Source organism: Rousettus aegyptiacus, unplaced genomic scaffold (genome assembly GCF_014176215.1).
Source record: "Rousettus aegyptiacus isolate mRouAeg1 unplaced genomic scaffold, mRouAeg1.p scaffold_m13_p_5, whole genome shotgun sequence".
In the NCBI taxonomy this organism is placed as follows: domain Eukaryota; kingdom Metazoa; phylum Chordata; class Mammalia; order Chiroptera; family Pteropodidae; genus Rousettus; species Rousettus aegyptiacus.
Window position 1 is genome coordinate 56,696,344 of NW_023416308.1, and position 23,349 is coordinate 56,719,692.

At 32.4% G+C, this 23,349-nt stretch overlaps 1 protein-coding gene across 4 annotated transcripts in view; it reads right to left on the reverse strand.

The window, feature by feature from the left end:
- The window catches only part of CNTN5 (contactin 5), a 1,096,099-nt gene that overhangs the window by 235,005 nt on the left and 837,745 nt on the right, over window positions 1–23,349 (reverse strand). For all 4 annotated transcript variants that reach the window (XM_016134020.2, XM_016134019.2, XM_016134021.2 and 1 more), the window contains 4 exons: window positions 19,023–19,204; window positions 9,637–9,773; window positions 7,881–8,010; window positions 5,662–5,812 (listed from right to left, as the gene is read on the reverse strand). In XM_016134020.2, coding sequence (XP_015989506.2) covers window positions 5,662–5,812; window positions 7,881–8,010; window positions 9,637–9,773; window positions 19,023–19,204 — 600 coding nt within the window. The remainder of the gene's footprint in view (window positions 1–5,661; window positions 5,813–7,880; window positions 8,011–9,636; window positions 9,774–19,022; window positions 19,205–23,349) is intronic.

Below are 23,349 nucleotides of genomic sequence, written 5' to 3' on the forward strand. Positions count from 1 at the left end.
GCAAGTTTAGGTATAAAGTAAGATAGTGGAAGATTCCTCCTACTTGCTTCTTATCCTAATTTAGTTGTAGTTTAGAGGTCTAAGCTTAAATAAATTATTGATCATTTCTTAATTGAGCCCATTTATACCTGAAGGAAAGAGTTCTCCTAAAGGTCAAGTATTTGTTTATCTATATTCATTAATTTCCAATGCTGCTATGACTTTTCTTTTATCTTTTCTCTTTTTTTTATTTCCTATTTTATTTTTACTGGCATTTTAAAGAGAAAGTGGTGAAAGTTAATTAGGCAGAGCCTTGTGCATTTAGTTTTCATTAAAACCAGGAAGTCAGCAACCTGACCCCACAATAATAAATGTAAGGCCATTTCCTCCGTATCTCTTTAAGCTCAATGGACCTATGGAACAGTAAGTTACCATCCCTGAGTAATAACACATTGGGTATTAAATCTATGTAGTCAGCTATCAGGCTTCTCTTCCCTTAGACAAATAATGTCATTTTGACCATTTTATTTCCTTTGAAAGTATAGATTTTAATTTACAAAGGAACTCAACAGATATACGAATGCTCATTTTCCCTCATTATACAATTTCTTAAACACTGAAAAAAAAAGCAAGATATCTAGGGTCTACATTGTTTTATGTTCTTAATATGTAAAAGACACTGTCACAGAGGAAACAACAAAACAGCTTGTTCATTAGCAAACACAGCATGTAGGTGGAAACAAAGGGACAAAAACAAGACCCTAATTACATCCATGAATTCCTCCTCTTCCTTAGAAAAAGAAAGAAGACCCAGTTTCCCTTCAGTAACAGTGTCCTTTAGGGCTGGCACTAAGAATTCATTTTTCCATATGTCTGTAAGTCAGTATGTGAGTCTGATCATTGTTGCCTAATGAACACAACATGAATTCCCACTAGGTGTCAACTAATGGGTACTTCAAATGCAGTTTTCTGTGCATGTTAAATGAGTAAGTTGAAAACTTCACTGTTTTGAAGCTCCTTTGGTGAGTAGGGAAATATTACACAGGATTCTGGACAAGCCTTTGCTTAGATTACAGTCCCATAAAACAAAAATTAGGCTATAGTACTGCCCCTCCATAGAATAATTCTTTTTTGGATGCAAGATTTCTTTAGAACTCACTTGATTTTTAGTCTATTGTCTCTGTAATTCCGCCTAGAAATGAAAACTGGTTATTTAAACTAGTTTGAAATTTTAATAATTGTAAATAATTTTAAAATTAAATAACATATTCTAGGGGTTCAATAATAGTTTATACATATGCAGATGGAAAGAAAACTAAATAAACTATGTTTTAACAAAAACTATGCATTCTTCATTTTAGCCAAGATTGTCTTTGTCCATAAAAAGTGCAGGAAATTGAACATGAAATAATGAAGGCTTAATAGTTGTGCACTGCTGGAGTGCTTCTGGGTGATTATATTTTAACAAAAGTTAATGGCCAAGTAATGGAAATAATGAGCTGAAGTGAAAATCCAATATGAGTTTGATGAGCAGAACATTCAGAATGAAAGTATACTAGAGGAGAAAATCCCCACGGAACATTTCACATCTTAGTACTCCTGGAGCTTATTAGTTTTAGTATGAAAATGGACATGATTGATAAACCTAAGTGGATATGTGCTGGTGATCTTTAAAAGCAATGGGGCAAAACCCAGGAATTCCTAAAAAGAAAGAGTAAAAAAATCTTTAGAAGGCTTCTTTTCTATTTCCATTAAACCTCCAGGTATTTATACATGGCCTATGATGCTAATCATGGAACAAATAAATATTCAGTCTGCTAGTACAGAAACTATCCCAGAGATACTGAACTAGGAGTCAGTAAGGTTGGTGAGAATTGCCATGCCAGGAACAGATAATGAGCAGTGGAGGTTTGGGGCTCTGATGGACAAAGAATGTCAATTTAAGGACATAGATTGGTGAATAATAAAGTTATCACACAGGCCCTAAAAGACTCCTTTAATCTGAGATGATGACTTAAATATTAAGTATCTTCTCCCTTAATTACTGGAGGGCAGTGGTAAAATTTTCCAGAACTATCAATAAAAACTGATGCCAGTATTCAATGATCCAAATGTTCAAATGATACCAATATCACCACCACCACTATCACCAGTAGCAGTAGTATCAATTTCGTTAAAAGTAACATTCATTGAACACTTATTAAAGGCCATACACCAGCCAGTGTATTTTACATACAAAATTTCACTCAATTCTTACAACCAAATGAGGTTACTCTTTTGGATTCCAATTTTGCAAATAAGGGAATTAAGTAACTTGTTGAAACCTCAGTCTGTAGAATAAACAGGCCAGCTAAGTCCTATTTTATACACTAAGTTATACTCTTGCCCACGATGTTAAAGCACTTTGTAATTATAAATACTATACATTTTAAGCAATCAGCATCATTATTCATAATAATACTATTTACTGTTTGAGTAGCAGCTCATATTGAAAATTCTATAACGTAAACAACCCATTCTATGATATAAATGGCAAACTACAAAAATCTCCCAAGCTCTATTTTCTTACAAACTTTAGATGTATCATTTAGGGCCAAGTGAATGAAACATTTTGTAATATATAAGCATGCAACTTATTTGGTAATTAGATTTTTTCTAAAAGTCATGTTACACTTATTATTAAATTTTAAATAATTTCTATATTTCTTTAGTGAAAAGGGTAAACACCAAAAAAAAAAAGGTGTTCTGAAGACCTCCACCCCCCACCTACAACAATCAAAATTTGGCAGAAAAGGATAAGCCAATGAGTTATTTGGCACCCTGTTGATAAAATAAATGACTTACTACTAACCTTCAGTTGTTATAACATTGCATTTACAGTTTAGAGTTAACTCTAGATTCAGATTCATTTTTTTGAGTTTCTGATATATTTTCAGATGATGTAGATATTTTTCTGCAACTGAAATATTTCATTACATTTTCATGTCATTGTTCCTAACATAATTTTATGCTTTGAAGTAATATTTCTCACATTTAAATGTTTTTCTTATAATATATTATTACTTTAACTCCTTTTCCCTAATACAACGCTAGTCTTTGTTTGCTCATATAGAAAACTGCTATTTGCTGTTTCAAACTCTAATGTGGAATGAACCACAAATAACTGTGAAAATTGTGAATGAAAGGCAAGGCTAACTCACTTAACTTTTGTTTTTCTAATGTAGGTTGGCTAACTAAAAAACATATTTGATGTAGATCACATGAGTGGTGAATACACTTATTTTATGATAAAATAAACCATGATTTGAATCTGTAGCCCCGATGTGAAATATATATGGTACAAAGTTTTCAAAGCTTTAACAATTTTCTCACATCTCCTTTTCCACTTAAATGATGTTTACAACTCTAATCAAATGGTGTATGTGCTTTATAACAAAAGTGACTTAAAATTTATAGGTAACAGGTTCTATTTTAAAGAATGTATAATATATACATTTTAAATTTTGATTTTCAAATTTCCATTCATACTTTTGGAATGTGAAGTTTTCCAAATATTTATCTTCATTTTCTTATTGTTTAATGAATTCATTCTGTTGTTTAAATCATAGCCTCCTATTTTAATACTTGACTATTTTTATATCCAATTAGATTGTATTCTTCATGAAACCTGGGATCGCTGAATATGATAACAAATCATACATCAGTAAAAGCGATATTTGTAAGTGTTTCTGTCGATTTCAAGTGTAAAAATGCACTATACCTCTAGAGTTATTAAATTAAACCATCTCATAAACCTAAACATATATATATCAGAGTAGGCAAAATGTTTAGTAAATGTGGCCAAGTCTTGCTTTTAGTTTAATAAATAAACATACAAATATTACACATTTCAGATTCCTCCCTAAATAGCATGTTGCCCAGAAGTACTGACATATGGAAAAACTGAGTGAATTGAGTTTAAGGTTAATGTATTTGTCTCACTAACCCAAGGGGTAAGCAGTGAGGAGAAAATGAATCAAGAAAACTAGAAAATTCACAACTTTGTTTTTCAACTTCTGGAAAATAAAAAGTTTATTATGGTTATATTTGTTGTAATAGAAAACTCATAATCTTTTTTTGCTTTGACAAACAGACATCATTTAATTTTTTAAACTCAAAATGTGGTATCTATAAATAGTTAACGAGGAATTTTCTATGGTGAACTGAAATAAAAGGACAAGGCTCACATGCTGCCCACGAACATAAAACAAAGTAATGCATATCAAATGGAATTACTCGCACTGGAATATGTATTTTATATGTATGTTATAATAATATGTATTTTATATGTATGTAATATGTATATTATAAAAATTTCCAATACATCCAGAAAAAATAACCAAGTAATGTAAATTATTTGTTCTTACAATACAAAAACATTTTTTCATCTGCTTTAGTAAGGTTTGTGCCAGTTTTAAAAATATTTCTATAAGCAACAATCCAAAAAAAAATTCAATTCATTCATATGCAATTCAATCATATGCAACACTGATCTTACAGTTTATGATTTTGCCCACTCTCAGACCCCTGCTCCAACTAAAAAAGACAAATTCTCTTTCAAAACAAGATGCCCAGTATGACCCATGCCAATTCCAAATAATACCTCTTCGAGACAGCATTGATCCTTGGGTCTAAATGGAATCCAATTATTCTAAAAATTATTTCATCCGACACAAGCATATTAAATCAGTATGTCTCAGATTTGAATGGTAAATAAAAATATCAAAAGAAAATTTTCAAGTATTTCAAAATATCCCAAAATTACTTCAAGAATTATTCAGATGGACCCTTAATACTGACAAATTACTTAACTACATAATTACTTAGTTCTGGACAAACATAAAATTAGGCATAAACTCCTATCCTTATCGATCAAATAAAAAATACCCTAAAACGACATATGCAACATTATTTTAACATATTGGAGGGTATTTTGTCAAAGCCAAATCACCATTTGTAACATTAACATGGTAATAACTGGTAGAGTATGGGACTTTTGAACGTGGCATACACAGACTATGATGGAATGATTTGTTTCTCTCATCATTTTTTTCTCATTTGTACTTCTGCAATGCCCTTTGGCTTTACTTACCAAAGACAAATCTTTACACATTATATATCCCTCTGTATATTTCTTATTTGCTTGTGGCAACTGAAGTAATCCTATAATATTTTGCATCAACATGATTGAAAACAAAAAGGCAGGCAGACGGGCATAGATTTCACTTGCAATTATTCCATCATAAAGTGATTATCCAGAAGATCCAGAATATGTTTACATTACTTTTAATAGTAACACTGAAATGAGGATACAATCTGTAAAAATTATCGTAGGCAACTTATAGATACCCAAATCTCCAGACTCAAAATGAAAACCCAGAATAACTAGCTTAACAAACACGTTTGCTTTCTTCATAACCTGATAAAATTCCCAACTGGTGCTGAAACATCACAGATGCAAAAAGAGTTTGACTATGTTGAAGCAGAACCGAGGGTTCTGTTAATCACTTCATAGACAAAATCATATTTCAATCTGTTCATGAAATATCTTTCACAATTACTGCAAGACTTTTTCTTTGTGTGTATCATCTGCATCTTCAAAGAAGTATGATGTTAAGAGTTTGAATTATAAAATTGACTAACCTTTTATTCTCTCTAATTGCTTTGTCTCCCTTCTTCCAAGAGATGGTTGGTTTTGGAGAGCCTTGGGGTTTGCACTCCATGACGACTTCTCGGCCTTTTGTAACAATTATTATTTTCTTTAGCTGATTCAGTGCAAAAGTGGGAGCTGAAGCTATTAAAAGGAAAATGTTAGTTCTACCAGAAGCTATGACAATAACCTCTAATGCAAGATAGATACATCAATATTTTGCAACTTTTTCTACTGAGATACATTTCTAATAAAATCATATAATATCGATATGCATAAAAGATAATCACTCAAAACTTAAGTTATTAATGAAGATACCTTATTGGCTGTTCTTTTCATTACCAGGTGATGGTTTTATACAATGTAAGATCCATAGACAAAGTGGATTTGTTTTAAAAAATAACACATTTTAATTATGGTTACCAACTTTAATTGTAAAAGACTAATGAGCACCTTGGGCAAAAAGTGAAGGGGTCAGCCAAGGAAGGATATTTTGGGCTTCCTTTGAAAAAATGGAGGTTACCTGTGGAGAAGACAATTCTGTTATCTATTTCCTGAGTCTTAACTAAAGCATACTTTACTTGAATGTTAAATACAACTGAATGCAGTTTTTAAAGAAATACATTTTTAAGAAATGGAATTATTTAAATTTTAATTAAAAGTTGATATCATTGGTTGCAATTATTTACCTAGGTCTGATCATTAATTATTTTTACTGCATTTTTACCAAGACACTTTTAATTAAAGTTCCCCAGGTAATTCCACTGGGCAGCTATAGTTAAGGAAACTGAACTAAAAGAATTCATGACACAAAGACCAAAACAATATTTTTTAAAAGAAAGATACTTTTGAACCTAAAAGAGAATATGAAAGATATATCTACTGTATAAGTCTACAGTTTCCGATATAATTATTTTACTAATGTGACAATTTTGTGGATTTTTCATCAGCGTTTTATGTCCATCGCATAGCAATATAATGCATGACATAAAAACATTAAAAATATGTATGTAACATAAAAATATGTATGCAATTGAGATGGGTTGAGAAATTGGAAAAAAAATAAAAAGACTCATGGGGAAATTGCAGGTAACATTTTTGGTTGCCCACTGGGAATAGAACTTACAAAGGATAATTATGAAAATGAGTCTAGTGAATGAGAAAGAGACTGATTTCACAATGTTTCTGGGTAAACAATCAACTGGGTGAAGGCCAAATCAGATTTTAATTTAGAAATGGTGGAGTGTGAACTGACAAGAAAGTACATTAATATTTTATGATTAGGTTTAGGAGACTGAAACATAGACTCTTGTAACTATTTTGGATGAATTAGCTATAATGTAGAGAAAATTTAAATTCAAACATTCATAATTCAATAAGTTGATTTATGGTATTACATTTAGTTGATATGTAAAGTTCCCAGATTCCTGAGATCTTCAGTGTTCCTAGTAATATCATGCTTTGGGAATTTAAGTGAATAATAAGTACACTTGGGCTCCTGCTCACTTTTGGGAGACAGTGAGTTAAGATCACCTGAGTATTTCTCGTTGTATTATAAATATCCAGAGCCAAAGTTTAGGAAATCATCAGAGTAGGAAAAAAGTAAAATCCATTCCAGTAGCCCAAATATGCTCAATCTGGGTGGCCTATTCCACTGGATTGATTCTTTCCTGTACTAAATAAGGAAGTAGTGCTACTTCCTGGTTACATTTTTATCAAGTGTATAACTCTATGAGACGGCTGTGCCTAGCCTCCCTTTCATGTAATAACGATAATGGTTGATGTCCTACAATGAGAGGGTGCTTTATTGTGGGTGCCTTGAAGGAGTCACATGCCTATTTGGAAAAATACTAAGCACTGCTATGGGAGAAGGGAGAGGCTGCTTGAAATCTACATTCTGATCCTCTACCCTCAAGGCATTTTTCCTTGGAAGTTAGCATATATTTCTTATATGATTTTTTTAATACCATAGAAGAGACATATTGTGTAAACTTGTTAAGAAGTTAGAAAAACCTTATAAAAAAGTTATGCAACAAACAGTACCCAATGTAAACTTGTCCCCTAAAGCTTAAAAGATGTATATCAACAAGACAATTTTTTTCAAGCCATAAAATAGGTTTTTATAATCATTTTATGAAACGTGAGTATAATAAGAATTAGAGCATGAAAAAAAGTATCATTTTTCCTATTTGTTTACTTAGAAATTGCATACCTAAAATTTTTAGCTCAGCACTTGCATAAATGGTTCCATATTTATTTTCAGCCAAACATTGATACATTCCAGCATCTGACTGGTTCACATTGTGGATCATCAATACTCCATTAACCATCTCAACCCTACTCTGTAATGGAATAAACAAAATTAGATACAGAAAGTGAACAAATCATACAGATTTTTCAGTTCTGTCTCCTAGACCAAGGTGGCGGGGAGCCAGCAATTAATGCAGTTGAACATTATTTGACAACTCAGCAACACAAATTTATTTTATTTTATAGTACAATCAGCAGATGAAGCTTTTATTAGAATTCATTTTATAAAGGAGAAGCAGGGATTCACATGGTAGAAAGAACTGAGGCATCCAGGTTAAATATAGTTAAGGTCATAACAAGAATCTTTTTATTACATTGATCTGGTGAAGAGTTTGTCTTTTTCTCACTTTTCTCAACAAAACAACACAAATAAAAAAAAACTGTCCTGCAACTGGATTCTGTATAAAATTATTGGTAAGATAATGTAAACTTCATTATCAGAAGAAACAATATAGAAGACAGAAAACTGAGCATGTGAAAATTGAGGTAAACAGAGGCCAAGCACACATTTCAAAAACAAATTTAAAATTTAAAATGTTGTTAAACAACCAGGTGTCTTGTCTACTTAATGTAAAGCAAATAATTTTTTTAAAAGCTACTGAACAGTACTTTATCAACAGAGATGCCAGGTAATTTGACACCATTTTCAAAATAAACCCATTCGCTTTGCAAATGTATTATTTGCCAGTGGAATTTACTTTACTTGGATGCTAGGAGTGGAAAATATAACAAGCATAGTCCCTTTTCAAGATTTATCTGTTAGGAGATTTAGAAAGAATTAGAAAGAAGCAAATAACTCAATGACTCAGGATTCCCACCCTCTCCCTCACATTTTCTTTTTTAAATAGCTCTATAGTTCTTTTTATTTGTGTCTTTTTGTGTAATTGTTTTGGCCTAACTGGTTTCAGAATAAGGGAATATTGGAACCGGATAGGACTGTGGGAAGGATCTGATCAAATCTCTTCATTTCACAAAGAAGCAAACTGAAGCCCAAAGAGGTAAATGATAGACAAAAGGCCCCTGGGCAGAATACGTGTTTGGAATTTCAAATTTATATTCACTTCCTTCTCTATTTTGGCCATAAATAGTGCCCTCTTTCCTGCAAAGGCCACAAGAGCAGAAAGAGAGAAAATTAACATTATTCTGAAATTAAATAGTAATTGATTTATTTTCAAATCCAGTACACATTGTTTTACAAAAAGCAGTAGATTTACTAAAAAGATATTTAAGTCTATGGGTAGCAGGATGTCACAGAAATACCTTGCCTAGGACACAGAAGACTAGGATTCTACTCCAATCTCTTCCCTTACTACATACATGAACTCAGGCAAGTCATTTTACTTATTCAAGTTAACTCCATCATCTGCAAAGTGACAGCAACAAGCTAGATGTTATCTAAAAGTCAGCTAAAAATGACAATAAGTCTATAATAATCATTGATGTTTTCATGATTTTATAGGCCTGAATAAAACCTAAACAATGTATTACTTTTAAAAGTAACGAGTTAATGAAAATAAAAATCATTTCTATATTTGTTATATTACTCCAAATACTTAAGACATAAGAAATGGCTTTCAAGAAGAACAGACAGTTTGTCCTATGTGCAATCCTGCCAAAAGTACACTGGGAAAGGTTAACAGTTAGTTACCCAACAGTACCTGAGTTAAGAGAGGCACTCCATTCTTCAGCCAACGGTATGTGGGTCTGGGTTTTCCAGTAGCCTTACATTCCCATCGCAAAGGGCTCCCACTGTCTAACTGAGTATCATTCAGTTTTTCTATCCAGTGTGGGTAAGCTGTAAGAGTTTAAGCATTAAAAAAAGGAAGATTCCAGTCTCACTTTACCAACTTCAAAATTCATATGGACCTAGTAATTGCAATAATTTTATTGATTCACACTTTGCATTACACACAGAACTGAATTTCCTGTGTAAAAAATATATAGCAGTGATATTTTGATCATTTAAAACATTTTTGTAAGCTAAATGAAGTATATCTTGTTTTCCCACTTCAAAACAGCGGCTAGATTCTCCCCAAGGCACCATAATTTGTTTAGTAGGAAGTCAAGTACTTAAGAGGCATCACTTTTTCCAAGCACTGTGGCAGCGTTAGCACAGGTTGAAGTAATACGACATGTCCATTTATTGAATAACTGCTCTTTTTTTCCTTAATAGAACTCGAATCGCTTTTGGAAAATAATTTGTAAATTCAAATTTGACTTGGTGTACATTTTTTTTTTCTGTACTTACTAGCATTCTTCAAACATGCAAAACGACAACAGAGGAAAAATCCTTGATCAAGAAAGTGTGCGCTGCCTGCGGTTCGAAGTGGTTGTGCAACATGAGAAAGACGGCGCAGCGCGACCCCGCGGGCGAGTGGCGTGGGCGGGGGCCGCGGCCACGCAGGCGCGCGCGCTCTCGAAGCCCCGCGGCGGAAGCCTCGGAGCGCCGCGCGGGCAAGCCCGCGGCGGCGGGACGGACTGGAAGGGGTCCACGGAGTCGCTGGGGCTCTGGCCCGGCCGGGGAGACGCCTGCCAAGGGAGAAAGGATGCGTCCACAGCCGCTGTCCGAGCCGGCCTTCCGTGAAGTCGGAATGGGCGCGCGGCCCCGCATGGAGCGGTCGCGCGTGGAAATGGGACCGCGGGGGGACATGGCCCCGGAGCTTTGTACGCACCGAGTAAATAAAAGTTTGGCCTTGATCGGACTACTTTAACGAACTAAATGATAAAATGTAGTCCCCAGCCCTTACTTTTTTACTGCGTTGCCAAATTTCCTTTAGTTGTTTTAATCGTAGTTATCTTAAGAATCTGGTGCCAGAAGTTAGCTGGATATAATCAGGCTGCGGAGAGTCTCTCCTTGATATATGTTGTTAGTAGGCACTAGAATAGTAGGGATAATAGGATTCTGAGTAATAGGCCAAAATGCCTTTTTTAATGAAGGAACCTAGACTAGAGCACAACCTGTTGTGCACCTGTTGAGCTGCCCAGTCTAGGGATGCTATAATATAATGATGAAAGTCAGAAATGGTTCTTTAACACAGAAGTTCATTTTTATAAGTTAGGGAAAAAATCAGAGGGACTGGTTCCTTTTTATCGCCCCTCCCCCACCAACTTTCGCCAATTGTGGCAATTCAAGACTATGTCCAGGACAGAGAAAGCAATTCTCTTCCTCTTTCTCTCTGACCCTCTTTGCTGTACTTCGAAAACTTCTACCTTTCCATGTTTGTCTATGATGACGTTTCTAATATTATAAGCTAGCAGAGGTTGCTTGTTTTATGACAAGATAGTTTTTACTGCTCTAAAGAATTGTGCATGGTCAAAATCTAGAAAGAAAATCATTCTACTGAATAATTCATTAGAAATAAAACATTAGAAGAATTATGTCATATCCTCTTAAACAGACTGCTTTTTTGATTGGTGTTTTATACTCTTTTTGTTACGATTTTGTACTATATTTACTTGTAGCCAATAAGTGACCTGCAACATAACTATTTCCAAAATAAATGTGGAAGAACATTCAATATAAAGGTAATTTATGTTATAGGAACATTATTGAAAATGTAAAAATGAAGCATCTGAATGAAAGACTACATTCAGCTTTTGTGAATGTAATTTATCCTGAAATTTGTTGTTTTTAGAAATGTTGAGTCTGACCCTAATCAAGTTAATTTACTTAACTCTTGAGTCTTACCTATGGATTTTTTATAGACCGCATCCTGGGATCAACTTCTGCCTCAACAGAAATGCATGAATGGTATCTTTTGGAATAATTTTAGTCTTTTAACAACTGGCGTTATCTAGATATATCTCAGACCTTCTGCTGTTTACCTTACAGACACTTGTACTTCACCTCAGCCTTCAATTCCGCTGTACTTTCTCGCTACTTAATATCTTGGATTCTGGTATGAAGCTATTGCATGATCCCTGCATCTTTACCTGTGTATATCCTGTAGTTCTCTTATAGTGAGTGTGTATAGAAGTATTTCATTTGATGTCAACAAATTTTAAATAACATGTTGGAAAGTTGTTAAACTTTATAAGTTAGAAAAGAAGATATAATCTAATTATATGAAATCTATAAAATAGAAGTCGAAGAGTCTTTCCTCCATTGGCCGATACTTAAAATAAAAACACTGAAAACAAGTGACCCTTAATCCATAAGTATTCTATTTTAAACAATTGAAGAAATAAGTATGAAAAAAATATTTAACGATTATTTCTCTCTAGCAACATTTTTGGCCATAAATCTATAAAATATTTCAATTTGTGCTAGTGAGGACTTTGGTCATTGATTCATTTACCTCAGTCTTTACTCACTCTTAGAGGCTATTAGGGATATAGAACACCTATATATTATATTTAAGAAGTTAATACTGTGGTAAAGGAGTTATAAAGTCATAGGATAGCCTAAGATAGGAAAGGATAGTATGAGAAAGGAAAGATGTGCTAAAGGAAGTTGCACATGGATATCAGAATAGTGGGTCTAAAGGGACAGCAGATGTTCAAAACCAAAGCCAGTTTAGAAGAAAGTAGAAAGCAAGAGAGAAGAAACTCTCATTTATTAAATGTTAATCCTAGACACTGAACTCAATTATCAATTGATCCCTGTAGCATTGATCCTGAAAACAAACATTTCATTTTATGAATCAGAAAATGTTGGCTTAGAAAGAACCAAGAAATTTGAGAAAAATTTAAGAAAATTTACCCAAAGGCACATAGTAAGGGACAGAAACCACTTTCAAAGTCAGATATTTCTGACTCCAGGGAGCGTACATTTCTCACATCCTATTTTGAAATAAGGAAAAATGAATTGGAAGCATTTGCTGCATAACTCCTTGTCTGTAAATGGGAATTATGTTTTTAGTAGCTCATCAGTCTTTCAGCCAACATAACCCAGTCTTTAAGAGCCTTACCTTGGTGTAGTCAGTATTTGCAGGCTTTTGAATACACTGTGATTCAACTTTAAGCCTAGAATCTATCAGTCTACCAGGGTGAGCTATAAATATTGATCCTGATTCTTGTGCCTGGCTCCCGAAATCAGTCTCTTTGTAGTCATCTAGACTAAAAATACTGATAGAAATGGTGAGATACGAAAGCAACATTAAACTCTTTCCTCCTTTGGACTTTCTGTAAACTTTCCTACTCTACTTTGTCAGACTATTTCATAACTATACATGACCCCTGTAATCCAAGGAAGCAGGTTTGCTGTGTTCCAAACACAGGCTGCATTTTCTTCAGATTGTTCAATACATATTCAATGGATGTGGAATGTTTTACTTCTCTGTCTCTTTTAATTCTACTCATAATTGAAGCTTTAGTCTAGTTATATAAGGTTTATAAAAAGGGAGTCATCTGTTCCTCTCTGGACATCTATAGTTCTTATTCACTTGGATATAATTGCATAGTAGCTTTTCCCCCTCTTCTGTTGCTGACACACTGTTACTGAATATTTTAGTTATTGTTTGACATCCCAGCTAGTTAGATCATCAAGAGTAGAGTTGACATAACATATATATTTACTTCAGACATAGCACTGACCTACATATAATAGTTGATTACAGGATATTGGTTAATCGTATTTGATATGCGTCCTAATATACAACTAGTACTGGGATATGAAGCTTGTGAGAATTAAAAAGAAATAGGAAAAAAAAAATTTTAAGTTGCTAAAATGAAAAATTAGGAAAAAATCTTTAAAAACATTGCATTATATGGAAAAGAAAAAAAACTAGAAATCAAACTAATGTTTCTTCAAACATATTTTTGGATTACTCTGTACTAATGGCTTAATTTAAAGTCTGACTCCAAAATGAATTTGTCAACAATTCAACAAGTGATCAATAAAATTAAAAAGAAATAATTCTTTCTTTCCTTTATTCTTCAAGTACTTATTGGACACACTATTGGTACAATGACTAGCACTGAGAATTCGAAGATAAACATGCTACAATGTCTACTTACTGTCTGCTCAAAATTTAACGGATGAGACAAATACAATTAAAACAACATTCAAATTCAGTCTACCAACAATTCTACAAATAAAAATGACCTGTTACACTGCCACCAGAATTTTTTTTTTTTTTTTGACAACTCGTAACCTCTTTCATCTAGCTTTTGTCAGGCCACCTATTTCGGTGTGTAAAAATGTAAGAGACATATGGCAACTTAAACCCAGAAACTATCATACTTTCTCACCAGATGCACTATATATTGGCAGCTACTTATGTAATACATTTGAGTTTCAGATCAGTCTCCAGGTTACATTTTTTAAAACTCTAAGCAGATGTGCATAAAGGAAATCTAGCTTATTATCTTTTGCCATTAGAAATTTTGAAAATCTGTTGTTACATGTTAATTGTTATTGGCCTCCTTCATTGCTCCTGTACTGAGGAATGTTGTGTTGAGGAGTCAACATATTTTATCCACATAGATCATTTTCAATATTATGACTCTCAGCTGTGGGCCAATGAGAGACAACATGGTATATTGGAAAGATTACAAAGTTGGGGGTAAATGTAGGTTCAAATCCCAGTGCTACCATGCCCTTGCTCTAATATATCATCAAGAATGAGTTATTTAACTGTAATGTGTCTCATATGTAAGCTGTAGGTGGTAATTTTGATTTAAATGGGCTACAATGATGATTGAGTATAAAAAATATTAGTTACTTTCCCTCCCTCAATCCATTACCCATGCAATAACTGGAACTTTATTTTTTTATCAACTATGAATATATATGGTATGATTTTCATAACACCAGAGCTCAAGGTGAGAAATTTTCTCTGAAGATCGGTTGAAAACATTTTCTTTATGGATTAAATTATTAACTAGAAGTCTACAACTTTACATTATTTTCTATGGCAAATCTTTAATGTACTTTAATAGCTAAAATATATTTAAAAATCATGCCTAATATAGAAAAATACAATTTGGAAGAAAAGAAAAACAGAGAGTAAGAACTAATGACAAGGATCCAATATATCAAGCAATTTAATAACAGATGAGTAAATAGGAATTAACCACTCTCCATCCCTTTCTCATCCATGCCTTAGCTCATGACCTCAATATTTCACTGAGAGGTAGCATCCTATAGTTGGGGTTTGATTTCTGGTGTGTCATTGCTAGTTTTAAGTTGGAATGTGGTTCTACTGCTTATTAGTATTTGGACCTTCCGTAATAAGCTCCTTAACCTTTCCAGGCCTTAACTTCCCAATCTGTCAAGCAGGAAAATTAATTCCTAACAGCTATTGTGGGTTAATATTACATAAAATACCTAATACTATAGTAGTGTCTAAACCATAAGCTCTTGGCAGCTATTTGTTCCCTCTGTTAGTTCTTTAGTATCCTAAAATCCATCTATTCTTTACAGTGTACCTTGAAGAATGGTGTACATATCTAAGCATTAATCTTTATAATAAGCATAGACATGATAAAAATTGTCCTGAGTATAATGCTTAGTGCTGGAAAATAAGAATAATTAGAAAACAAAAAATAGGCTTTGTCTGGAAAAGCTTACATGTAACCAAATTTGCAGACACTGGAAGTTTTTAAAATTTGTGAGGATACTTTCCAGAGATTTTACAGCAAAACAAAACAAAGCAAACCTATAATACTACACTGCACTGAAAATACAAACCTTATCGGATATTTAGTACAATGCAATGTAATTTTCTTTTAAGCATCTTGATTACAGGTATGTTTTAATACTGATATATTTCTAGTCTAAATAATAAGTATAAACTATTCAGCAATCACAGTGACAGTACCCTTGCTATATAGAGTGACAAATTACAAGTTGGGATACATGACATATGTTTAAATTTATAGAACACATATTTTTATATAAGATTGTTCTGTGAACAAAATACCTCCTATTATGAGAGCTCCTTATGTATAAAACTGATTAAAAATGTGTGAACATGCTGCCTGCCTTCCTCTTTTCCTTCCCTCCTTCTTTCTTCCTTTTGTTTTCTCATTCTTTCATTCTGTCTTTTCATTTTGAATGAGAACTTTACCAAGCAAGAGTCAATTTATATTAGAATTATAAAGACAAAATTTTGTGTGAGTAGTTAAAACAAGTTCTTTTTGATTAAACATCAGAAATTAGAGGAGACAAAAATGATCAAAAAATTATTTCACCCATAAAATTACTCTATAGTCTAAATGATATGTATATTGAATAGAATAAATATGCAGTTTATTCTAAGGTTCAAATTATTACCAAAACTTAGTGTTTTAATTTTTTTGCTAGTTTATTCCTTTTTATGAGTATTATTTTAAAATTGTTTTGTATTATGAACACCTTTACTTATGTTGTATCATTTGTTGTATGTTTATAATACAGATTCTGAGTTATAAACAATAAAATATGTGATCTAAATTTATACTTACTACCTATATTAGTATTTTTAATGATTTAACCAAAAAAAATAATACAAGAAAGGTTTCCTTAGAACCTTGGTTCATCTTTTGAATCTAAACTGAATATGGAAAACATTCCCATAATTATACTTTCAAAAAAAAAAGCTACAGGAAAAACTATGCTTTTAATACTCTGTGAATATTGACTATTTAGATTAAAAGTGTCAGCGTCTACTCCTTCCAATATGCAAAACTCAGGTTACAGAGCTTCCAACAGAAATGCATCCCGAGAGAAGGTTATAGACACAAACTATGTGCACAATGGAACATTTATGCATCCCGCTATCTGTATCTACTGCCAGTTAGGTGGAAATATTAACCAAAATTTTTTCTACATTTTACAGAATTTGATGGGTGGGGAGAAAAGCCCTCATGTTAAACACAACAGTTTATAAAAAGTACAAGAGTTGGGCGAATATGTACTAACCAAGATACTTCTGAAAGTGAAATAGGGCACTGTTCCTAACTGTCCCAGGACAATAGACATAATCTGGGACTATTCAGGGCAAATCAGAAGCAGGGCAGGAAACCACCCTAAACATGGGCTACAGTGAAAGGCCACAGTCTTCTAAGTTACCTTCCTACAATGTCAGAAATATATGCCAAAGTAACTAGCTGGACCGGTTTCTTTTTCTAGTTAACAATCTTGATTATTTTCCATCAAAGAGATGCATGCTTTGGGCAGGTTTCTCCTTACCCAGTTTGGCCTACAGTGTACAACTAATTGTGCATGACAAAGAGAATCCACAGTTGTTTCTTAGTAGCATATCCTCTCACCAGAAGGTGCTCCAGTAATGTTGAGTGAAAGCAATTTTTTTCTACTTTTCTTGGCAATGATTGCTACTCCCAATGAATCAAGTAGCCGAGGTGGGAAGGAGGACAAGTAGAATAGTGCCCTATAGGAGCTTCTGTCCCAAACTGTAAATTTAATTTTTATTTAGGTGTAGGCCATTCTTTACAACACAGAAAGATTTGGGACTTTTCCCAAATAGCCTTAAGAGTAACAGGGACTCCTTGCATTTGTGTGTGTGTGTGGTTTTGAGCAGCAAATGCAAGGAGTCGAACTGTATCAATCTTTCAGTATCAGATTTGTATCATCACTATCACTGTGAGGATAGAGATAATGTATTTGAATGTTAGCCATTTTTCCCCAGAGAACAAAAGTAACAACTTTTTTCCTCTATGGCTAGAGAATTGACTAAATGATGATAGGAACTGTGAACAGTTTGCCTTGTGGATTTAATCCAAATATAATATCCATGGCCTAAAAATAACCAAACCAATGCTGGTGCTTCCATTACTTTATGTTTCTTCCAGGATGCTTTCCCTATTTAGACTTTAAAGGTACAAATCCTCTGGAAACCTTTGCCGAAATCGTCCAGTAGGATTATGCTCCCAAAATCCCTTGCACATGCATTTATCACAGCAGATGTCATGCTCTCTTCTCAAATGTAGGGTTTGCTTTTCATTTAATCCAATGGATCGTGAGTTTCTTCAAAGCTCTATTGCTAGCATATAGAGCAGTAATAGGCACTTAGTAAGTATTAATTGACTTAGTGAATGAATGAATAAAATGTGCATGGCATAGTCAATTTGATTGGAGTACTGAATTCCTAAAGGTGTTGCTAGAGATAATGAAAGAAAAACAGATTGACTTCAGATATTAACATTTCAAAATACTTTTTAAAAGTTCTTGTGAAGAACATTAAGCTTTTTAGAAAAACTAATCTTGAGATACAGTGATAGTCATAGTTGTTTAGCAGGTTCAGCCGAAAATGCAATTTGGATAATTTCATATTGGAAGCATCCATATTTGCTTATATCAATGCTCTGGATTATTATATTCCTCTTTTTTTGTTGTTGTTGTCTTTGTCTGAGACATAAGAATCATATCACTCACTCATTATGGATAATGTCTGTTATAAAAAAAAAGCAAATATGAAAAGTAGATACAATTTGGGATCCTTAGACATACAGAGGAGATTGTAGATATTTTTGAAGTAGATTTTCCCAATTCTTATACACAACCTGGTTGACTCTTTGGCATTTTTGGATAATATAAACACTTGTAGGCTGTTAAGGCTATTTATTATACAAATAAAGTACCTGATAGCAAATATTTTAGGCTTTGTGTCAGCTGGTCTCTGTCTCAACTACTTGAATCAGCCACAGCAGTGCAAAAACTAATATAGACAATATGTAAATAAATGGATGTGGCTGTGTTTCAATAAAATTGTATTTTCCCTTCCCCCACAAAAAAGAAAGCTGAGCAGGATTTAGTTTATGAGTAATATATTATGACTCCTGATGCAGGCCAAGGGCAAGAATAAGTTAATAAAGATTACAAGAGTTTTAACTGATGCGAAGGTTAGTTTTGGTGCCAGGAAAATATCATTTTTATGAATATCAACTCTCTCTGCTGTATTAAGAAACTGATAATTACACATTCATTTTTAATTTAAAGCATGTGTCTTTGTAATTTTACATGATGCTTTACTGTACCAAAGAAGTATGATTATTAATTATAACTTGGTTCTTATGTGCCTAAGAAACAACATTTTAAGTAATCTGCATTGTCAGTTTGACTCTTGAGACTAGAGCATCATGCTTTGCTTATAATACTTACTGTATACTTGTAATTGTCCACGAAAGGAATTTTTTCCACGTGAGTTTTCAGCTCTGCACTCATACATCCCTGCGTCATCCAGCTGCACGTTAGGTATTTCCAGCACCGCCTGAGATTTCCGCAGACGTGCCTTACTAGGAATATAACCGTTAACCTTCATCCATGTGATTGTTGGAACTGGGCTACGATAAGGAGGAAAAACATCATTAGTTCACTTTCTATTATTAGGAACATAGATTCTGTTGTCTGGTAATTTAAGCACTTAATAGGCTGAGTGCGATAAAGTGTAACCACAATTAAGGACCATGTGCTGGTTAATATACTTCACTCTCCATGCGGATTGTCTGATAAGTAGTTTGACTACAAGCAAACTACTTCCATATTTCAGGAAAGCAATTCAGAGATAATATTTTAGATATTTTATTACATTATACTTTATTTTTAAAAGCTTTGTAAGATTGTTTAAAGGGTTAAAGTAAAAGATTGGTTAAATTACAAAAGTAATAAATACCTATTGCCAGGAATCAAACAAAGGAGTTGTGAACTAAGTGAATTAAGAAATATTTTTGCCGCCATCCCTGCAAATATATTCTTTCTGCAACAACAAGTACAATTTGCATGTAATCTCTCACCTTGTCATCATTATAATGCATATATACACACATATCATGTTATTTTTGTTTTAAAAAAATGTAACTAATATATTTGATATTTATTATTATTATTAAAAGCTCATATCCAACTCATGATATCAACTCATGACATTCTGGTTAATATATGAATATCTTTCCATTGTATAGCTGTAGTGTAATTTAATCAACCATTCCCTACAGTTAGATATTCAGTATAGTCTCAGTTTGAAAAAAAAAATTCACTAAGAAACAATATTGCTATAAACAACATTGCACATATATCATGTACTATTGCTTTTCTTTTCTACAGAAGACATTCACAGAAGTGGAATTGATGAATCAAAGGGCATGTACATTTTTCATTTTAATAAGTACTGCCAGATTGTTTTTCAATAATATAGTGGCAGTTTCCACATCTATCAGTAATATATGAGACTGTTTCTTCATATCCTTGCCACCATTTTATGTGATTAATCTGCTTAATTTTTGTCAGTATTGAAAAGTAAAAAATGACATTTGCCACTTTAATTAATATTTTTTTCTGAATTCGCAGATAGTTGAACATTATTTCATAATTTATTGTCCATTTGCATCTGTTTTTATGGAACGTTAGCTTATGTTGTTTTTCTAATTTTTCTTTTATCTATCTATTTGTCTGTTTGCATTGTTTAAATTAATTTTCTTAGAGTTCTTTGTGTATTAGAACCATTAAAACTTTGTTTCTCAGAAGAATTCTTCCTCAGTGTATTGTTTGTTTATGATGGCATCTGGGATACAGTTTTATAAACATTTTTTAGAAAAACAAACATCTGGTTTCCTTCATGATTTCTAAATTTTTATTTATAAAATTATTTGTAAATTCAAGTTTATGTTCACACTTTCTGCAGTATTTCTAGTAGTATATTTTTTATTATTTTTTAACTGTTGTATCTTTAATCTGTCTGAACTATATTCTTGTTTTTGGTGTGAGATAGGGCACACAACTAATTGTTTCAGTATCATTAAAAGTAAAACTCCCTTATCCACAATATTTGAAATGTTGTCTTTGTCATTTAGTTGATTCTCACATACTTGAATCTGTTTGAACATTCTCGTTTCTGTTCCACTGATTTATTTACTACTATCTATATTTAATGCACTTTATGGTCTGGACCGAGTCTAACTTTTCAGTTTGATCTCTCACTACTTCCTTCCATATCTCTTGACTTGAAAAGACATCTCTGTGTGTTTCCAATCATATCTGTTAAAATCCTACTAATCCTTTGAGACCCACTCAATGCCTCCTCTTCAGCAAAGTTTTTCTTTATTTGTGTAGTCCGTTGGGATTTATTTTTTTTCCTTTTAAATAATGAAGTGCCTCGTATATACTATTTGCATCTCTTATAACATTCTACCATAGATTATAATTGCTAAGAGTAGGATATTTTTCTCTAATTTCCTTATAGGCATGATAGTACTATGTATTACTATAAACAATGTTACAATAAACATTTTGTGTATTTTTTAACACTTTTCTCTTTATTCCTTAGGAATAAAATATAGAATTGAAATTGTTCTATTAGAGTTGACAATTTTTGCTTGTTTGTTTAGGTGTACATATCCAACATCCAGGAAAATTGAACCTTGCATTTCGTAAACTGGCATGGCATATTATTCTTTGAACATGTGTGAAAATTAATTTATTTTTTATTTAAAGTTAATATTTTTGCACCTATATTCAAAGATGAGATTGTCTGTAGCTTATTGAGTTTGTTGGTATGTATATGTGCTTATTTGTTAGTGAGCTGTTGGTTGGTTTGTTTACAAGTTAGCTTTGACAGATTAGGTATCACAGTTATGAATGATAGCTTGATAAGCATGCCAGACTATATCCATCTTCTATTTTGATAGCTTAAATAGTAGAGAAATGATACGTTCCTTAGAATACTAATAGACTCTCACAAAAAGTCACATGATTCTGTCAATATCAACAGAGTTAGCTTTTTTTGTTTTTTTACAGTGCTTTCAATTTCTTCCATGTTTTCTTTAATTGTGTTGTCTTTAAATATCTGCTTGCATCAACTTTGGAAATTCATGTTTCCCTAGAAAATCAACTATTTCACTCATAATTTCTATGTTTCAGCAGTGAGTTGTATAAATAGTAATTGTTTAAAGTTATACAAATAGTAACTGTTAAATCTTTTTTCCCCCTTTTGTAGCATTGCAGTTTAGTTAGAAGCATAGGCCTTCAAGGAATACAATTTAGATAAACTAAAATTCCAACAGAAAGATGCTATGTGTCCTTAGTAAAGTTATCTAAATACTAGGTATTTTGTTTAATGGATATATTTCTTTTTTCCTTCAAACTGCAATTATCTTGAGAATAGTGGCACAATTTCTCTTGTTCAGCAGTATGTCCAGTGTCTCACAGAGTGCTGGGCATTAGTTAATACTTAACAAATGTTTATGAAATAAATGAATGGAAGATTTGTATAATATTGTTTGAGGATTCAGTGAACTAAGTAAGCTCTTGTAAATTGCTTAGCAAAATACATGGTGAAGAGTGAGGACTCAATAAATTTTAGCTATAATTACTTTTAAATGATGAGTTTCATCAGATATTTGTCTTTTGATTGGTTTTTAAAATAAGCATTTTGAGCATTTATTACTTTTTGTTATAATTAATGTGCCTGTTTTTTAATTTACTAGTCCTCTTTCATGATTGGCACATTTATATTCAACTCTAATTTTTGAGCTGAATGATCAATATAGTTACTATTTGTGGTTAATAGTAAAAGCATACTGTCTTTTCTTCTATTAGATTTAGGCACATGCCATATATTTTGATATGTAGAGATAATGACTTGGGGGGAAACTTATTGAATATTTGTAGTTAAATATAGAATCAATTTTTTGTGAAAGTTACATGTCTATTGAGAAAAAAAGGTAATTTTATTTATGATAAAAGTTCAAAAATTAACTTTTAGGCAGTTTTTGTTAATTGTGTAATTCAAATATTATCTTAGTACTTTTTCATAATTTTAAAGCAATTTAACTTTTATCAAATCACAGCTCTTATAGAACATTTGTATACTAAAAAAAGAAAAGAAAGAAAACAACAGTTAAAAGCAAAGCTAGTCTGCTTGAAGTAGAAATGAGGATTCTAGAATTTACCTGCTTATCCCTCTACTTTGTAGAGGGTATTAGAAAACTATTGTTCTATATCCTTTTTCATTTTTGTCCCAGTTATCTGTTAGACTAAGAGAGGTTTGTTAAATTTTTTACTGTTACTATTATTACTAGTATGTTCTTGTATTTCAAAAAATTTTATTTTGCATTTTGATTAACTTTTTCACTGCAAATAAATATTCATAAAAGTTAATAATTTTTTGGTGTTTTAATCTTTATCAAAATAAAATGATCTTTCTAATTTATTAATATTTTTGCTTAAATAATCTTTTATCCTATTTATCCTCTTAACTTTTCTTTCTTTCTTTCTTTCTTTCTTTCTTTCTTTCTTTCTTTCTTTCTTTCTTTCTTTTTCTTTCTTTCTTTCCTTTTTTCATGGTGTGTCACTTTGTTTTGATCTAATTCCTCTAAATGATAGATTTAACTTTTGACTCATCTGCAAATTTTTGTCTTTTAATGGTAGAATTTGACTTTTTAATTTTATTGTTCCAATTAATAATAATTATTCTTATTCAGTCATTTTAGAA